Source organism: Palaemon carinicauda, chromosome 17, assembly GCF_036898095.1.
Source record: "Palaemon carinicauda isolate YSFRI2023 chromosome 17, ASM3689809v2, whole genome shotgun sequence".
Lineage (NCBI taxonomy): Eukaryota > Metazoa > Arthropoda > Malacostraca > Decapoda > Palaemonidae > Palaemon > Palaemon carinicauda.
Window position 1 is genome coordinate 42,727,685 of NC_090741.1, and position 18,256 is coordinate 42,745,940.

At 41.2% G+C, this 18,256-nt stretch overlaps 1 protein-coding gene across 1 annotated transcript in view; it reads left to right on the top strand.

Annotated features, from left to right (window-relative positions):
• The first annotated feature begins 3,717 nt into the window (after positions 1 to 3,717).
• CHOp24 (transmembrane p24 trafficking protein CHOp24) overlaps positions 3,718 to 18,256 on the top strand; it is a 40,923-nt gene continuing 26,384 nt past the window's right edge. The window contains exons 1-2 of the mRNA XM_068390928.1: positions 3,718 to 3,905; positions 17,996 to 18,250. Coding sequence (XP_068247029.1) covers positions 3,773 to 3,905; positions 17,996 to 18,250 — 388 coding nt within the window. The 5' untranslated portion in view covers positions 3,718 to 3,772. The remainder of the gene's footprint in view (positions 3,906 to 17,995; positions 18,251 to 18,256) is intronic.

An 18,256-nucleotide genomic window follows, 5' to 3' on the forward strand; every position in this document is an offset into this window, starting at 1 on the left:
TTTTCTTGATACTGCAAGGGGATTAAACTCACGACTCTGAAACAAAGCTAAGGGAATCTTTATGCCGTTTGCAAGGGATGATAATTTATTCAGAAACCAGAAAACTTACATATTATTTTATATCACATACGTATACCAAGGCACTTCCCCCAATTTTGGGGGTTAGTCGATATCAAACAGATGAAGAGAAAAAAGGGGGACCTTTCCTCTCTATGCTTCTCCCAGCCTGACGAGGGACACAATCGAGTTCGGCTGGTACTGCTAGGGTGCCACAGCCCACTCTCCCCTGTTATCCACCACAGATGAAGCTTAATAACGCTGAATCCCCCACTGCTGCTACCTCCGTGGTCATCAAAGGCGACCGGAGGAAGCATCAGGGCCTAACGGAACTGCGTCACAATCAATGTACATTGAAGGATATGTTATTCAATAGTAGGATAATCATTCTCCATTTACAATTTTCAGAGGTTTTTCATGTCTTTGTTTGTTTTTTATTTTCCATTGACAGATTCTTTTGGCAGTCTGGTAGTACTTTTATTTTGGTTGCAGCAGATTTTGCTGTCTGAATGTTCAATGCTTGCTGCTTCTGTTAACGGTAGTTTCTGCTGGTTATTTCCTCATTGCTGTCTGTTACGGCTGTTTTATTACCATGTTATCTAAGTTTTCAAATCTAAATATTCAAGTCAAGTTGCAAACCATAAATTGTCTTTGGAAAACCAGATGCAAGTCTGCATCTGTTTTGACCAATTTCTGAGGGACAAAATTCAAGCTTTTGATCTTAAAGAATGTGTTGTCAAGCACAGCATCCATTACCTTTTTTTGTTTTAATATATTTCTTGTTTATCCAATGTTAATCGCATTGAAGCACAAGGCTGTACAGGAACACTTGGAGTAAATCTATGGATGTCCTATGGTTTTTTTTAACATATTAGGAAATTAAATGAAGTATTAGTTCATATTTTTATAGCCTTTATAATAGATAACTGTGAACAATGAATGGACAGGTCCTTAGCAGGCCCTTTTCATCTCTCACTCGCATTCATACATTAACCGGTCTGATCACTCTTTCATAACATTATCTGATGAACTTTCTACCTCCTCCATTTCTTCAATCTTTCAGCCTGCATATTTTCAATAGGGTGGTCTGTCATACTTAGGGAATCAAGTCCGTTACCACACACTTGCACATGGGACCTTTTAAACTGGGCTTGTTTTGGCCATCTTACCAGCCTCGGACTCTATACCGTAGAAGAAACATAGCCTACATTGGTTTAATGAATATATACTGTCAAGTGATTTGAATGTTGAGAGAATTCATAAATTACAGAAAAATTAAAGTAATTTTTAATTTTAGATATCAAATCTTGTACCTAATTATTTCCTTGGCCCGTAAAACAGGTCAGGTCAGGTCAATAACGTGAATTTTTACTCAACAAAAATGACACGGCTTAGGTTTTCCTCCATTGTAATCCTATTGTAACTATTTTAACCTAAGCACTAAATAATGTAACAATTGAATTATTTTAATGTAGTTGGTAACGGCCATGGTCAGGGACGTGGGCCATATAACTAATCGCTGAAACCATGAATGTAACACCATATTATGCCACACCTGAGAGAAAAATACACACACACACACACACACACATATATATATATATATATATATATATATATGTATATATATATATATATATATATATATATATATATATATATATATATATATATATATATAGATATATACACACACACACACACACACACATATATATATATATATATATATATATATATATATATATATATATATATATATATCTGTGTGTGTATGCAAAAGAACCACAGGGAAAATGAAAATATGAAATGTAGGATTAAGTCCTGACTAATTTCGTTTTTGAGAAGTATCACGAAACTAGTCATAACTTAATCCTATATTCAATTTTCCCTGTGGTTCTTTTGCATCTGAGCATCATGTTTTCCTGTGATTTTTACGCACACACACACACACACACACACACACACATATATATATATATATATGTATATATATATATATATATATATATATATATATATGTATATATATATATATATTCATGTCATTTCTATATAAGTTTTTTTTTATCTTTGTTTGAGTTTATTTTATGTAATGTGGCAATATCTAGTTCATGAATAATGTAATTAGTTTTAATAAGAACATACCTTGATAAATAAAGTTTTAAAACACACATGTTTTTGTTTATTATTAGAAGGGTGTGCTGGAGTATATTGAATTAAAGTAATTTCAAAATATTCATGGGGCATTAACTGATAATGTACATCTTTCATGGAACTTCCATGGAAAAAAATGTCCATTAGAGTAAACTAAAGAGTATAAGAAAATGTGAATAAAATGAAGTAATTCAATAGAGAAAATATATGCAAATCCATAAAAAGTTATTCAAAGAAATAAAAGATGGTACAGTCTTTCTAATAGAACAAAGAAATATTGATTTATCTATATATCATTTATAGAATTTGGAATTTTCCTGTAATCCTAAAGGACACAATTTGATAACTTGAAAAAAAATCCTGTATTGGTGTTATGAATATATATATATATATATATATATATATATATATATATATATATATATATATATATATATATATATATATATATATATATATATATATATATATATATATATATATATATATTTGTATTTTTTTCATTATTTCTGTAGTAGCAAGTCAACTTTCAAATTCATTAGCACCCAGTGCCGGATCCTTCATATGGCATAATTTTAACCCTAAAATCTATAAAACAATCTAATCCATTACCTATTTCTTAATGGTCTTACTTTGAGTGAAGAGCATCCATTTGTACAGTGTACAGTATGCTCGGCTTTTAGGACATGTAGACATGGCAGCAATATAACCTATTCGATATTAGGGTCTTTGGCATTGCAACTTTTCAATTGTACATTATATGTATATATATATATATATATATATATATATATATATATATATATATATATATATATATATATATATATATATACAATAACGTACAATTGAAAAGTCGCAAAACATATATATATATATATATATATATATATATATATATATATATATATATATATATATATATATATATATATATATGTGTATGTTTTGCGACTTTTCAATTGCACGTTATTGTATATATATATATATATATATATATATATATATATATATATATATATATATATATATATATATATATAAATATATATATATATATATATATATATATATATATATATATATATACATATATATATGTATATATTTATATATGTATATATATATATATATATATATATATATATATATATATATATATATATATAATTTGTGTGTACGTATCGGCAATACACATATTTCTTATATTTAATAATATTTCAAGTGTGAAAACTATTTTGTTAGCAATCGATTGATATCTATATGTATGAAATCTCTATGAAATGCAGACGACGTGTCAAAAGCAGTTTGAAGAGTGCAATTACTCAAATGTCATTTCAACATATGTATTTTGGAAAAATACGTAAAAATTGTTGTAAAAAAAGTAACAGATTTAATTTTAAATTTTTAAAAATTATATTTTTCACTAATAAAAGCTGCATAAAGATAAAAAAAATTCTTCAAAATAGAGAGAAATGTAATGAAGCTGTAGAGACAAGTTCCACAATTCCATTCTCCAACTCTCACTTGTGTCGTGAACGGTAGACGTAAACATACCATGGCGGCTTATACTTTCTTCTCGGTTTTTGCCCTTCTTTCGTGCTTCAACTGCATCCATGGGTATTTTGTCACCGTCGATGCCCATGCAGAGGAATGCTTCTTCGAAAAAGCCACAACGGGGACTAAACTCGGTGAGAAATAGTTCATTTGAACATGGTGTTTTTGCCTTGTCATTTTTCGGACCGAGATTGTGTTGGCGTTATTATTTCGGTGTCGGTCTGGTGTTTGCTTTAATTAAACACTTTAGTTTTGAAAATCATAATGATTTAATAGATGATTGTACCTGACGAGTTATTATTTTTATAAATTTAAGCACTTTTTGTCCAACCGGTAGAATAGGCTAGGCTAATCTTGAACAGTATGGGGGCCAACGGTAAGACATTGGCTCAGTTTGGCTGGTAAACTAATGGTAGTCTAGACTAGGTAGTTGACCAGCAATCATGTATGTCCTAAGGTGTATGAACAAGCCTTTGTATATAAGTGGCCAGTTCCTCCCGCGTGTATAGAAAATGGGAATTTTCTTCATTTTCTAGTCGTTCATAAGGCGTTTTGGTAATACTTCGGTAGAGTCCCACCCACCTTCAGTACTGCTTGCCAGTACATATGAACAGGTTTTTTTTTTTTTTTTTTTGAGCGAAGCGAGTACACGGCAGAGGAAAAACCATTTGACTTTAATTAAATATTACTGAATTTTAATGGTTTTGCTCCGCCCGTGCACTCGCTTTGATCGGGAAAAAAGAAAAACATCAAGCTCCTATGTACTGGCAATTGGTAATGCCGCTCAGTGGGACTCTTATCAAAATATCACTGACGTTTTTCTTGAAAACCTTTACAGGAGCCTTTTTTGTTTGTTGGGACAGGGTTGGGATCGCCAGAAAATAGTGGAGAACTTTTTTTTTCACTGGAATTATAACCTAATGAAGTATTAATGAGTTCACTAGTTTTGTCAATGCGTGTCCTAACATTCTGTATCCGAGGACCATTCGGCGCATGAATGTTGGAGACGTGCGAGAATAGCCAACAAGAAACGTGTTGGAACACTGAGAAAACCCTAGTTTTGTGCTTGGCCTTGCATGCGATATCAAATAACTGAAATTTCTCTTGTTTATTCCAATGTTCTACATACTAGGAACACTTGACACACACAGGTGGGAACCTGGGGCTTTGGGTGTGCTTAAACAGGACAAAATGTGAAGATTTAGCACTTTTGAGATTTTTAAAAGGCCACAGAACCTAACAAACCCACCTAACCTAACCTACTAGTTCCCAGGTAGCAACCCCCTAGTCGGGGCCAATCCCCCCCCCCCCCCCCCCCCCCCCCGACCTCCTTCCCAGGTCACAGCCCATAGCCAGATTTGTAAAAGGCCATAGAATCTAACAAAATCACCTAACCTAACCTAGTAGTTCCCAGGTCACAACCCCTAGTCGTGGCCAAGCCCCCTCCCACCCTGACAAAGGGGTCACAACCCATAGCCAGATTTGTAAAAAGGCCACAGAACCTCACAAACCCACCTAACCTAAGATAATAGTTCCTAGGTCACCACCTGTAGCCAAGGGGCAAGCCCCAGGATCCCTTTCCCAGGTCACAAACTAAAATGAAATAAAAAAATAAATGTTTATTTTATAATAAAGTGAATCACAAACAAATCTCTCTCCTACCCTGTAAAAGTGATGGGCAGCAATCTAAATTATATCTTTGCCACACTATTATAGAATTATTACTCGGGATTACCTTTATGTGAATATTTTACAACAATTGCTGTTCCTGCACCTCCAATTATACACGATTGTTCTCAGAGCATCAAGCTGATCGATATGAGTAATAAATTCAACCACATTGCTAAAAAAAAACTGTAGGACATGTGTCTGTCCCTCACAGAGGTTAGCGTTGGAAAGGCCTACCTCGCTCTGGTCAGTCATGGGAGGGAGGGGGGGATTTTAAATCTTGCGGCCAACAGAAGCAGGTTTACAAGTGTACGGAAAAGAAAGGTTATTTCAGGTGGGCTGATTGACACTGGCTTAATCCTCCTAAACATTTTAAGTAGATGTTGCCTACCCTAACCTTTGGTTGTATATACTGTATAACATTTTAAATATTAAACTTAGCCGGTGAATATATAATAGCTGCAACTCTGCGGCTCGACAGACAACATACTCAAAAAACTCGCGAGCGATCGCTATGCAGGTTGCGGGTGTGCCCACCAGCGCCAACTGTCGGCCAGATACCACTCTTGAATGTAAACAAAACCTTCAATTCTTCTCTGTCGACGTTGACGACAAGACGTACTTATACTCGCTGTAGAACCTGGAGTTTTCCCATCATATTTGGTACTTTATTTTGGTTTGAGCTTTCGCAGTACAGGTGTTTTTCCTCAACATAAACTCTTGAACTCTTTATTGAATCGGATTATTTGTTGATGACTTGGATAGTTTTTGGAATTTTCTTTGACTAATTCAAAATGGCTGACCCTTCTCAAGTACCTAGGTTTCGAAAGTGTAATGCTAGGGACTGTAATAGGCGTCTTCCAAAGGCTTCTCTCGACCCTCATACTGTTTGTTCCAATTGTCGGGGTAAAACCTGTCAATTGGGAGATCGGTGTGAGGAATGCGTGGGCCTTTCGGAATTCGATTTTATCGAATATGATAAGTATACACGCAGACTAGAGAGAGATAGGGTAAGGAGAAGTTCTTCTAGGTCCGTAGATTTTTCCTCTCCACATGCCCCTGAACCTAATCCTTCCCCTGTAGTGGTTGTTCCTAACCCCCCTTCTAGCACTCAGGAACCGTCGATGCAAGACATGTTACGTGCTATCCATGCCTTGGGGGAGAGGGTTGAAGCGTTAGCAAGTGACCGTAATCAACTCATGGCTGACGTGAAGGAGCTTAAGTGCCACAGTGCCACGGCGGAAAGTGGGAAAGTGATTATTGCGCAAAGTGTTGTGAACAGTGTTGCGACCGAGGGTTCGTCTGTTCGTGCCTGTCGTTCACCTAGTCCGGGACCTCTTGCAAGCTCCCAAGCCCATGGGAGAAGCAATGTCGTACGACTTATGGGTTCGAGAGGCCTTGATCAGCGAACAGACGTTCCCTCTATGGTATCGGGCGTATCTCGTCAAGATCGCCCCTACCATAAGACGAGAGAGCCCATTTTTACCTCGTCTTCCGAAGGCGTTTCACGCAAGAAACCATGGAGCAAGGTTTCTAGGCCTTTGAAACGCAAGTCGGTCCCTTCAGGACAGGTCCAACGTCCCGGATGTAGTCATTGGGACAGTTCGGACCCGTTGCTGTCATCGGATGACTGCTCGCCGCCTAAGCAAGGCAAAGTTGTGCCGTCTCAGACGCTAACCCCGGCTGTTACCGCACCCGTTACCGTAGACCCTAAATGGGTTATACTGCAGGACATGCAGTCTAAGCTTGCGTCCCTTATGGAAGATTACAACGCAGAGAAGGTTTCCGTTGAACCTAGCCGTTTATCTCATGGAGATCCTGGCCGTCAGCCACCCAAGCGTTCTGTTGTGCGTCCTGTTGACGTTGGTGTTGCCAGTTCATGTCAACCAGTTGGGGTTGTACCACACCCGATGCGGTCTTGTGTGGACTTTCAACCTAATGTGGACGTTAAGGAACTCACTGATGCGCCTGGTGACGTTCAGGACGTTCGCCAACCATCAGAGTTGACTTGTTTTGACGCGGTGTGTCAACCTCCGCAACCTAGTGTTGTTTTGACTGCACAACCCAGGCGGTCTAAGCAGTCTCGGGTGGACGCTGTGCGTCCTCACGCACCTGTTGTTGTTGTTGACAGTTCCCAGACTGTTCAGCAGTTTCAGGACGCTGCGTCCTGCTCCGTCACTTATGCACCAGTGCGGGCGGACGCAGCTTGTCAAGCATTGCCTACCCCTTTGCTTGTTTCTCATCAGTTATCAGATGAGGAACTTTCGGATGAGGACGTTGCTGACCCTCAGCCTGAGGATCATCCTTCAGATATTGATGAGCCTAGAGCAGTTCCGCCATCTATGGACTTTAAGAAAGTCATGCTCATTTTTAAAGAGTTGTTCCCTGAACACATTGTCTCTGTGGCTCCTCGTTCGCCGCCGTCTGAGTTTGTTTTAGGCGTTCCTGCTGCCATGCCAGCCTTTACAAAACTCGTTCTCTCTCGCTCATCCAAGAGAGCTTTACGGCTGTTAGGCGATTGGTTAGAAACCAAGAGGTGTTTAGGGAAGACTTCCTTTGCCTTCCCCCCAACTAAACTCTCGTCTAGATCGAGCGTCTGGTATGCCACAGGAGAAGTTCTCGGCTTGGGAGTTCCTGCCTCTGCCCAGGGCGACTTCTCAAGTCTTGTAGACTCTCCCCGCCGCCTAGCCATGAGACGCTCGAAGATTAGTTGGTCATCCTCAGACCTGGACCATCTACTTAAGGGCTTTTGAAGTTTTTAACTTCCTTGACTGGTGTTTGGGAGCCCTGAGTAGGAAAATCTCATCAGCCGATAGAGATGTTTCCTTACTCATTATGTCCTGCATGGATAAGGCCATCCGCGATGGATCCAACGAACTCTCCGCCTCGTTTACGTCAGGAGTCCTAAAGAAACGAGAGTCTCTGTGCTCTTTTCTGTCAGCAGGAGTGACGCCCTGTCAACGATCTGAGCTACTCTTTGCCCCTTTATCTAAGTTCTTATTTCCTGAACTTTTAGTTAAAGAAATATCGTTGTCCCTTGTGCAGAAGGACACCCATGACTTGGTTGCGTCCTTGGCTCGCAAAGGGACCCCTTCGTCTGCCTTGTCTGCTAGACCTAGGATAGACACTCCAGCGTCCAGGTTTATTCCGCCCTTTCGTGGCAGAGCCCCCAGCAGGGGAAGTACTCGTGCCGAAGGGAAGAGAGGAAAGAGGAAAGGAGCCAAGTCCTCGCGAGGCAGAGTCTGACTGCCCGCAGCTTCAGACAGCAGTAGGTGCCAGACTCAAGAACTTCTGGCAAGCCTGGGAGAAGAGAGGCGCAGATCAACAGTCTGTTAGGTTGCTCAGAGAGGGGTACAAAATCCCATTTGTACGCAAACCTCCTCTAGCGACGTCCCCCATCGATCTCTCTCCCAGGTACCGAGAGGAAGCAAAAAGACAAGCCCTGAAACTAGAAGTGTCTCTTTTGCTAGAGAAGGGAGCGGTGGTCAAAGTCTCGGACCTTCAATCACCGGGGTTTTACAACCGTCTCTTCCTAGTACTGAAGAAGACAGGAGGTTGGAGACCGGTGCTAGACGTCAGTGCTCTGAATGTCTTTGTCACAAAGACAAAATTCACCATGGAGACCACGAAGTCAGTTTTAGCAGCGGTCAGAAAGGGAGACTGGATGGTCTCTCTCGACCTAAGAGACGCTTACTTCCACATCCCCATTCACTCAGATTCCCAACCTTTTCTGAGATTTGTGTTCGACAATGTGGTGTACCAGTTTCGGGCCCTGTGCTTTGGCCTAAGTCCTGCTCCTCTCGTGTTTACGAGGCTTATGAGGAATGTGGCAAAATTCCTTCATTTATCGGGTATCCGAGCCTCCCTTTATTTGGACGACTGGCTTCTCAGAGCCTCGTCCAGTCATCGCTGTCTGAAGGATCTCAATTGGACTTTAGATCTGACCAAGGAATTGGGACTTCTGGTCAACTTGGAAAAGTCCCAGCTGATCCCATCCCAAACTATTCTGTATTTAGGGATGGAGATTCGCAGTCCAGTTTTTCGGGCTTTTCCGTCGGCCCCCAGAATAGATCAAGCCCTGCTCGTAATCCAAAAGATGTTGAAGAGAGAACGTTGCTCAGTCAGGAATTGGATGAGTCTGATAGGAACTCTATCATCCCTGGAGCAGTTTGTCTCGCTAGGAAGGCTACACCTCCGACCTCTACAATTCCATCTAGCTTTTCACTGGAAAAAGGACAAGACGCTAGAGGCATTCTCGATCCCGATTTCCGAAACAGTAAAGACTTGCCTGAATTGGTGGAAAGACAATATCAGTCTACGAGAGGGACTTCCCCTAGCAGTTCAGAAACCAAACCACGTTCTCTTCTCAGACGCATCGGATTTGGGTTGGGGTGCGACACTGGACGGTCGGGAATGCTCAGGTCTGTGGACCTCAAGTCAGAGGAGCATGCATATCAACGGCAAGGAGCTTTTGGCAGTTCACCTGGCCTTGTTAAGCTTCGAGAGTCTCCTTCTAGACAAAGTGGTGGAGGTCAACTCGGACAACACCACAGCCTTGGCGTACATTTCCAAACAAGGAGGTACCCACTCTCTGACACTGTACGAGATCGCAAGGGACCTGCTCATCTGGTCAAGAGATCGAGGCATCTCCCTAGTGACGAGGTTTATCCAGGGCGACTTGAACGTTCTAGCAGATTGTCTCAGTCGGAAAGGTCAGGTAATTCCAACCGAATGGACCCTCCACAAGGATGTGTGCAAGAGGCTTTGGGCGACTTGGGGTCAACCCACCATAGACCTCTTTGCAACCTCGATGACCAAGAGGCTTCCAATCTATTGCTCTCCAGTCCCAGACCCAGCAGCAATACATATAGATGCTTTTCTCCTAGACTGGTCTCACCTAGACCTATACGCATTCCCACCATTCAAGATTGTCAACAAGGTACTGCAGAAGTTCGCCTCTCACGAAGGGACAAGGTTGACGTTAGTTGCTCCCCTCTGGCCCGCGAGAGAATGGTTCACCGAGGTACTTCGATGGCTGGTAGACTTTCCAAGAAGTCTTCCTCTAAGAGTAGACCTATTACGTCAGCCACACGTAAAGAAGGTACACCAAAGCCTCCACGCTCTTCGTCTGACTGCCTTCAGACTATCGAAAGACTCTCGAGAGCTAGAGGCTTTTCGAAGGAGGCAGCCAGTGCGATTGCAAGAGCGAGGAGAGCTTCTACCATTAGAGTTTACCAATCGAAGTGGGAAATCTTCCGAGACTGGTGCAAGTCAGTATCTGTATCCTCGTCCAGTACCTCTGTAGCCCAAATCGCGGACTTTCTCTTATACCTGAGAAGAGTTCGCTCCCTTTCAGCTCCCACGATCAAGGGCTACAGGAGCATGTTGGCTTCGGTCTTCAGGCATAGAGGCTTAGATCTTTCCAACAATAAAGATCTACAAGATCTCCTTAAGTCTTTTGAGACCTCTAAGGAACGTGGTTTGGCTACACCTGGATGGAATTTAGACGTGGTCCTAAGATTCCTCATGTCAGACAGGTTCGAGCCTTTACATTCAGCCTCCCTGAAGGATCTCACTCTTAAGACTCTTTTCCTGGTGTGCTTGGCCTCAGCTAAAAGAGTCAGTGAGCTTCATGCCTTCAGCAAGAACATCGGTTTTTCGACAGAAAAAGCCTCTTGTTCTCTTCAACTTGGTCTCCTAGCCAAGAATGAACTGCCTTCTCGTCCTTGGCCTAAATCTTTTGATATTCCTAGCTTATCAAAGATCGTAGGCAACGAGTTAGAGAGAGTATTATGCCCCGTTAGAGCTCTTAAGTTCTATTTAGCTCGTACTAAGCCTTTAAGAGGTAAATCTGAAGCGTTATGGTGTTCGGTTAAGAAACCATCCTTACCTATGTCAAAGAATGCTTTGTCATATTTTATCAGATTGTTAATACGAGAAGCTCATTCACACTTGAGTGAGGAAGACCGATCTTTGCTTAAGGTTAAGACGCACGAAATTAGAGCTATAGCAACTTCCGTGGCCTTTAAGCAAAATAGATCTCTGCAAAGTATCATGGACGCGACCTTTTGGAGAAGCAAGTCAGTGTTCGCGTCATTTTACTTGAAAGATGTCCAGACTCTTTACGAGGACTGCTACACACTGGGTCCATTCGTAGCAGCGAGTGCAGTAGTGGGTGAGGGCTCAACCACTACACTTCCCTAATTCCATATCCTTTTAATCTGTCTCTTGAAATGTTTTTTAATATTGTTTTTTGGGTTGTACGGAAGGCTAAGAAGCCTTTCGCACCCTGGTTGATTTGGCGGGTGGTCAAAGTCATTTCTTGAGAGCGCCCAGATTAGGGGTTTGATGAGGTCCTGTTGTATGGGTTGCAGCCCTTGATACTTCAGCTCCTGGGAGTCTGTCAGCATCCTAAGAGGATCGCTGGGCTCCGTGAGGAAGACAGACTTACAAGGCAGAGTAATCGTCTAAGTCAACTTCCTTACCAGGTACCTATTTATTTTGGTTTTGTTATATTGATAACTGTCAAAATGAAAAAACTCTTAGCTTATACGCTGTAAACATATTAACTCTGGTCTCTACCCACCTCCTTGGGTGTGAATCAGCTATTATATATTCACCGGCTAAGTTTAATATTTAAAAATGATATTTTAATTATAAAATAAATTTTTGAATATACTTACCCGGTGAATATATAAATTAAATGACCCTCCCTTCCTCCCCAATAGAGACGCAGCGGGACGAGAAGAATTGAAGGTTTTGTTTACATTCAAGAGTGGTATCTGGCCGACAGTTGGCGCTGGTGGGCACACCCGCAACCTGCATAGCGATCGCTCGCGAGTTTTTTGAGTATGTTGTCTGTCGAGCCGCAGAGTTGCAGCTATTATATATTCACCGGGTAAGTATATTCAAAAATTTATTTTATAATTAAAATATCATATTTAGCGTTCGCCATAATTCCAGGACGTATCCCAATGAAGTACAATCTTAACAAGAGGGTAAGAATGTAGATTGTTGTGAGTAGTGAAAACATAAGTCCGAACATCACTAGATTTTCAAGCTTGCGCCACCAGCTGATAGGCGAACGAAGTGCCGCCCAACTGGTGCTATTTTAGTCAGGCAAGAAGCAATGCTTGGGGGAAATTTTACAATAGAGTAACTTGGCCGTATATTCAGCGACCAATGCATTATAATGACCTTTACCCTACCTAGCATTTCATGATAATTATTACAGCAGTATTAAATGCAACTGTACAGGACGTGTCCCAACCAACTACAAACTTGACCGAGAGGTAAGAATGTATATGGATGGGACAGCATTAATAGTAAAAACGAACGCTTCATAACCTGGGACGACACTGGCTCTATGTATCAGGAAATTTTGAAACTAAGCAGGATCTACCTGTGACTTGAGTGCGGACCGGGCTGAACGTAGAAAATATTGCCTTGGTAAAGGTAAATCATGTGTAAATTAATGAAATAACTTCATATTATGGTATATCAGATCATAATAAAGAACATTTTCCCCATAAAGTAAAACAATTTGACAAATACTAAGAAAGATATCATCTGTTCCAACAAACTACATTCTACCCATTTCTGACTGGAAATTGATATTGATTTACTGACAGGCTGGTGGGAATCGTTGTCAATTGGAAGAAGCCTTGTCTTAAACCCAAAAGAAAGACGGAATACCTGGCTATCTTGATAGATAAAACAGCAGCGGTAGTCTTTCCGAATCGTATCAACAGACTGGGAATTTGCACAACCTTTTTATTGTTATTACTTACTAAGCTACAACCCTAATCAGATAAGCAGGATTATATAAGCTCAAGGGCTCAAACAGGGAAAATAGCTCAGTGAGGAAAGGATATAAGGAGATAAATAAATTACAAAAGAAGTAATTAAGAATTAAAAAAATATTTTAAGAATGGCAACAGCAGTAAAATAAATCTTTCATATATACACTATAAGAACTTTGAAAAACAAGAGGTAGAGAAATAATATAAAATAGTGTGCCTGTGTATCCTCAAACAAGAGAACTCTAACCCAAGGCTGTAGAAGACGATGGTATAGAGGCTACCCAAGACTAGAGAAAAATGGTTTGATTCTGGAGTCCTTCTCCTAGAAGAGCTGCTTACCAATGCTAAAGAGTTTTCTACCCTTACCAAGAGGAAGGTACCCACTAAACAATTACAGTGCAGTAGCTAACCCCTTGAGTGAAGGTGAATTGGTTGGTAATTTCATGAGTTGTCAGGTGGATGAGGATAGAGGAGAATATGTAAAGAATGGGTTACACTATTCGGTGTATGTGTAGGCAAAGGGAAAATGAGCCGTAAACAGAGAGAAGGATCCCTTGTACACTCTGGCCAGTCAAAGGACCCAATAACTCTAGCAGAAGTATCTCAATGGGTCGCTTGGGCCGTGGCCAACCTACAGTTCAACGTTTACTGGCATGTCAGTGACCATATCTTCAGGGGAGTGTGGAGCATCACTGTTTAGCCATCACAGACCCTCCCCACTCCTGGGTTCTGGTGAATACAGCAGTGGGTGAGGGTCCAAAGGTGTGGTTGGTTGACGGAAACTTCATCAGGCGAGTCTTTCTTGATTCCCCTCCTCCGAAGATGCTGCTGTTCATGGATACTCAAAGGAGAGATGGGAACACGTACCTCAGGACTGTGGTCCAAAGAATTGGTGGTCTGCAATTAAACCTGCTGGAAATGTGAGCTGTACTTCTAGCATGGAGTGCTTTCCAACAGTTTGATAGAGCACTCGATAGTATTAGTGTGAGAGAACACGACCGTAGTGGCCTCCATTGACAAGCAAGGAGGGACTGTTTTTACAGAACCTTTGCGAGCTAGCAAGGCAGACACACCCTTAGGCATTCAAGAGCACACTGAGGCTGCCAGCATGATACTGTACAAAGGAATGTATTAGCCAACACGCTCAACCACCTGGGACAGGTATTAGGGGGCAAGTGGTCCTTTCTACCAGCTTTAGCAGAAAGCTTCCTGTTCTTTGGGGTTCCCAATGATCGACTTGTTTACAACACACCTGAACATGAAACTTCCAGTGTTCTGTCCAACATCTCATGGGCATCCTTAATGCTTACGCTTTTCTGCCGTTCTTTTGGTTTCATTGGGTCATCAACACAGTGTTGTAGACCCTGACGTTGGCTTGGCCCTGATGGTTCCAAAGGGGCCTTAAGCTAAATGGCTCTCCAATTTTTTTGATGCTCTTTGTTGGGGGTACCACTTGCGAGGATTCCACAACTCTGGAGGTATCCCTCTCCTAAGCATCCCCTTTGAACATAAGGTTTTTGTAAGGCACTGCAAAGAGATGTCTGGATATCTGCAGATCCTCTGCAGCAGTCTATCAGAAGTGGGGCCATCTTTTGCATTTAATGTTATAGACGGGATCTTCTCTGGGTGGAGCTTATCTGCAAGCAATTGCTGATTTCCTAATCTTTCCTAAGGCCTTACACATTTCCATGTTGTGGGAACTGTCCTTACTTCAAGGAGCTTCAGACAGACTTGTTTTCCAAAGGAACTTCAACTTCTTGAATAGAACATCACAAAGGACCTTAGACCTCTGTAGAGCCCCATACAAACCTCTCGAGGGGGTGTCAGATCACAGTTTGACGGTGAAGACTGTGTTCCTGGTTGCTCTCTCCTTGACAAAGAGAGCTGTAGAGTTAACCGGCATTTCATATGCCGATGGTCCTACCGAGGGATGGAAGATAGTCGCTCCCGTTTACCCCGCAGTTTGTGGGGAGAATCAGAAATTCAGGATCTTAGGTTCAAGACCTTCTCCATCTACTTCCTTAAAGGAAGCAACTAGTAATAGAGATGATATGCTGCTTTTCCCTGTGAGGGCGGCGGTTAAGAAGCTAACTCAAAGAACTCTGCCTTTCAGACCTGACCACCAAACTTTTCCTAATATCTGGGAAGGTTAAGAGACTGATCTCCTCATGCCCTTGGGAAAACCATCCTACCCACTGAATGATGATCAAAGAGGTTGAACCCCAGTGTGGAGGGCACACGAAGTCAGGTGTATCTACTCATCCTTGGCCTTCACGAAGAATCTGACCTTGGTGCAGGTCATGAAGGCCAGAGTCTGGAACGCCAGACACCCTTCACTGCCCACTATCTCCGGGAATATAACCACTGGTTTTTGGATACCTTTCCTTGGAATAGGTGTTAGTTATTCAACAGGTGGCATAGCAAACCCAGTTCCCTTCCTTAGATAGTGCAAGTCTAGAGTGAAAGGTTAAAATTACTGGCAATTCTTACTTACTTCTTTCCATCTCTTGGGGTACAGCAGTTGTACCGTTATGTTGCTGGACCGGATGTTGGAGGCAGTTAAGCTATGCAACTGAGGGATCTTTCTTCGCAATTTTGAATTGTAATGAAGTATTTCCCCCATCCTCCAAGCAAGGCAGACTATAGAACTGTTATGTACACATTTATCTTATAATGTGTACACCAGACAACATATTCTGTAAGGTTTAGATTCTTCATAAACTAACCATTTCTGGTAATGGCCTAATCTGACTCCTGTTGCATCCCTATGCACAGGAAGTTAGGGTGTTGACAAGGGTCATGTCTTTCGTTCCTCCTTAGGACCAAAGGTCATTGACATTCCTGGGGCAGTTTACGAAGCCAGTTTTGGTCATAAGGACTCCCTCCCTCCTTAGGATAATTTAATTAAAGATTGATGGTTTGTTTTATGTGTAAGAAAAAAAATCACGATTTTTGAGTAAGTTGTATTTTTTCTAATTTTAAACCTGAGACTTTAAGTTTCATGGCCTGGCTCAACCACCCCATAAGCACCTACTGTAGGCCAAAGGTCAAAGTGGAGATTGCTCTGCCTTCCAAGTGTGAACCATTTCGCTGAATTCATACTCATATTAAAGGTCTCAGGTTTGTATAGTTGGGCAAAATACAAATTACTGTTTATGATTTTGAGGGATAACCAAATTTAATCATTACTGTACAGTATTTATAGTAAATAAACCTCCCATGATGTTTATATAGTTCCCTACTCGAGGTCAGTTAAATTTTGAGACAGCACTCTTGCAAATACTTAACAAGCGGTCCTGAGCAAAAAACACACACTTTAATGTATATATTCTTAAGCCGTCCATAATCTGTAGTAGTTTCTTTGATTCCGAATGAATTGGAACTTGAAATTATACATCTCTCAAATCCATAGAAAGCAATCTATCCCCTATCTCTCTACCCCCAGTATTTTGAAGTAATTGTCGTAGAAAAACTGGGGTGAGAACTGTATACCTGCATAGAATAGACCTCTAGATCTGGCCTTCAGCCACTCGTTGCCTTGGCTACTTGGATTAACCTTTACCCTGGTGAGGGCTTTAGACTTCCTCAATTACTTGATTCTGAATGAGCTGTGCAGTCTCTAAATATGGGCTTTGGCTGAACTGTTCCTTTGACAGGGTTGGAGGATAGAGTAATTTTTGAAGTTTTGCATAAACCTTATAAAGTTTTCAAATCCTTTCCCCCTTCCAGGGGTCCTCTTGAAAACACTATTGAGTTTTCCTATATGATCGATGAGCCCTTTTGGCAATTTTGCCAGGCCTTCGGTTAGACTGGAATCCCAATGGCCTATCACTGTACTGAAAGAGCTACCTTGGAGGTGGAGCAGAAAAGTCTGGCTTTTCTTTCTAATGCTCACCTGTGATAACTTATCAATCCTCTTTTGATCCAATAAGAGACTTGATAAAGAAGTAACCATAGGGTGATAACATGCATCAGCCATAGAGGAGCACAGTGGTTCCCTGAGCTTAACAATAAAATGAACGAGTATTACAGAAGCCTTTTGAGAGCCATTGGAAATTGTTTTATGTAACACGGTTAAGTAATCTAAAATAAGATTAAGATTCTAGTGGCCTTAAAACTTTGTTTTGATAGAAGTTGAAATAACTCGTGCTATTGAATTAGTAAAAGATAATTTCAACCACACACTTTTCTATTGCCAGTAACCACTTGTTACTTATAAATAATGTTAAAGGGTATGCAAAGTCATTTTAGAAAGATTTGGATACTGTAATTTCTGTTCAAAGAAACATATGCTTTTTTTTTTTTTTAAATATGCTCTTGCAAATCTAGTTGTTTTATATCTAAAATGTATAAAGAGAGTGTAATAAGAGTTAAACATTGAGATGCACTATTTGAGAATATAGATACCGTACTGTCTCCATATCCCTTATACAGTGCTGTATAAACTTGCTACCGATAGGCCCTGCTGCTTCCTCCGATGCCTTAGATGACCGCGTAGGTAGCAGCAGTAGGGGATTCAGCATTATGAAGCTTCATCTGTGGTGGATAATGTGGGAGGGTGGGCTGTGGCACCCTAGCAGTACTAGCTGAACTCGGTTGAGTCCCTGGTTAGGCTGGAGGAACGTAGAGAGTAGAGGTCCCCTTTTTTGTTTTGTTTCATTTGTTGATGTCGGCTACCCCCCAAAATTGGGGGAAGTGCCTTTGGTATATGTATGTATGTATAAACTTGCTTAATGTGGAAATTTCAATTTCAGGATTGGCTTTTGAAGTAGCTGAAGGTGGATTCCTTGACATAGATATCAAGATTCTCAGCCCAGATGGCAACACCATCCATGAAGGAGAGCGGGAGAGCAACGGTCGTTACACCTTCCCAGCAAGCATGGATGGAGTCTATACGTACTGTTTCTCAAACAAGATGTCGACGATGACCCCGAAAATTGTCATGTTCTCCATGGATGTTGGTGAGGCAGATAAGAAGTCTGCTAGCGCTGGCGGCACCGGGGATGAAGGTGAGG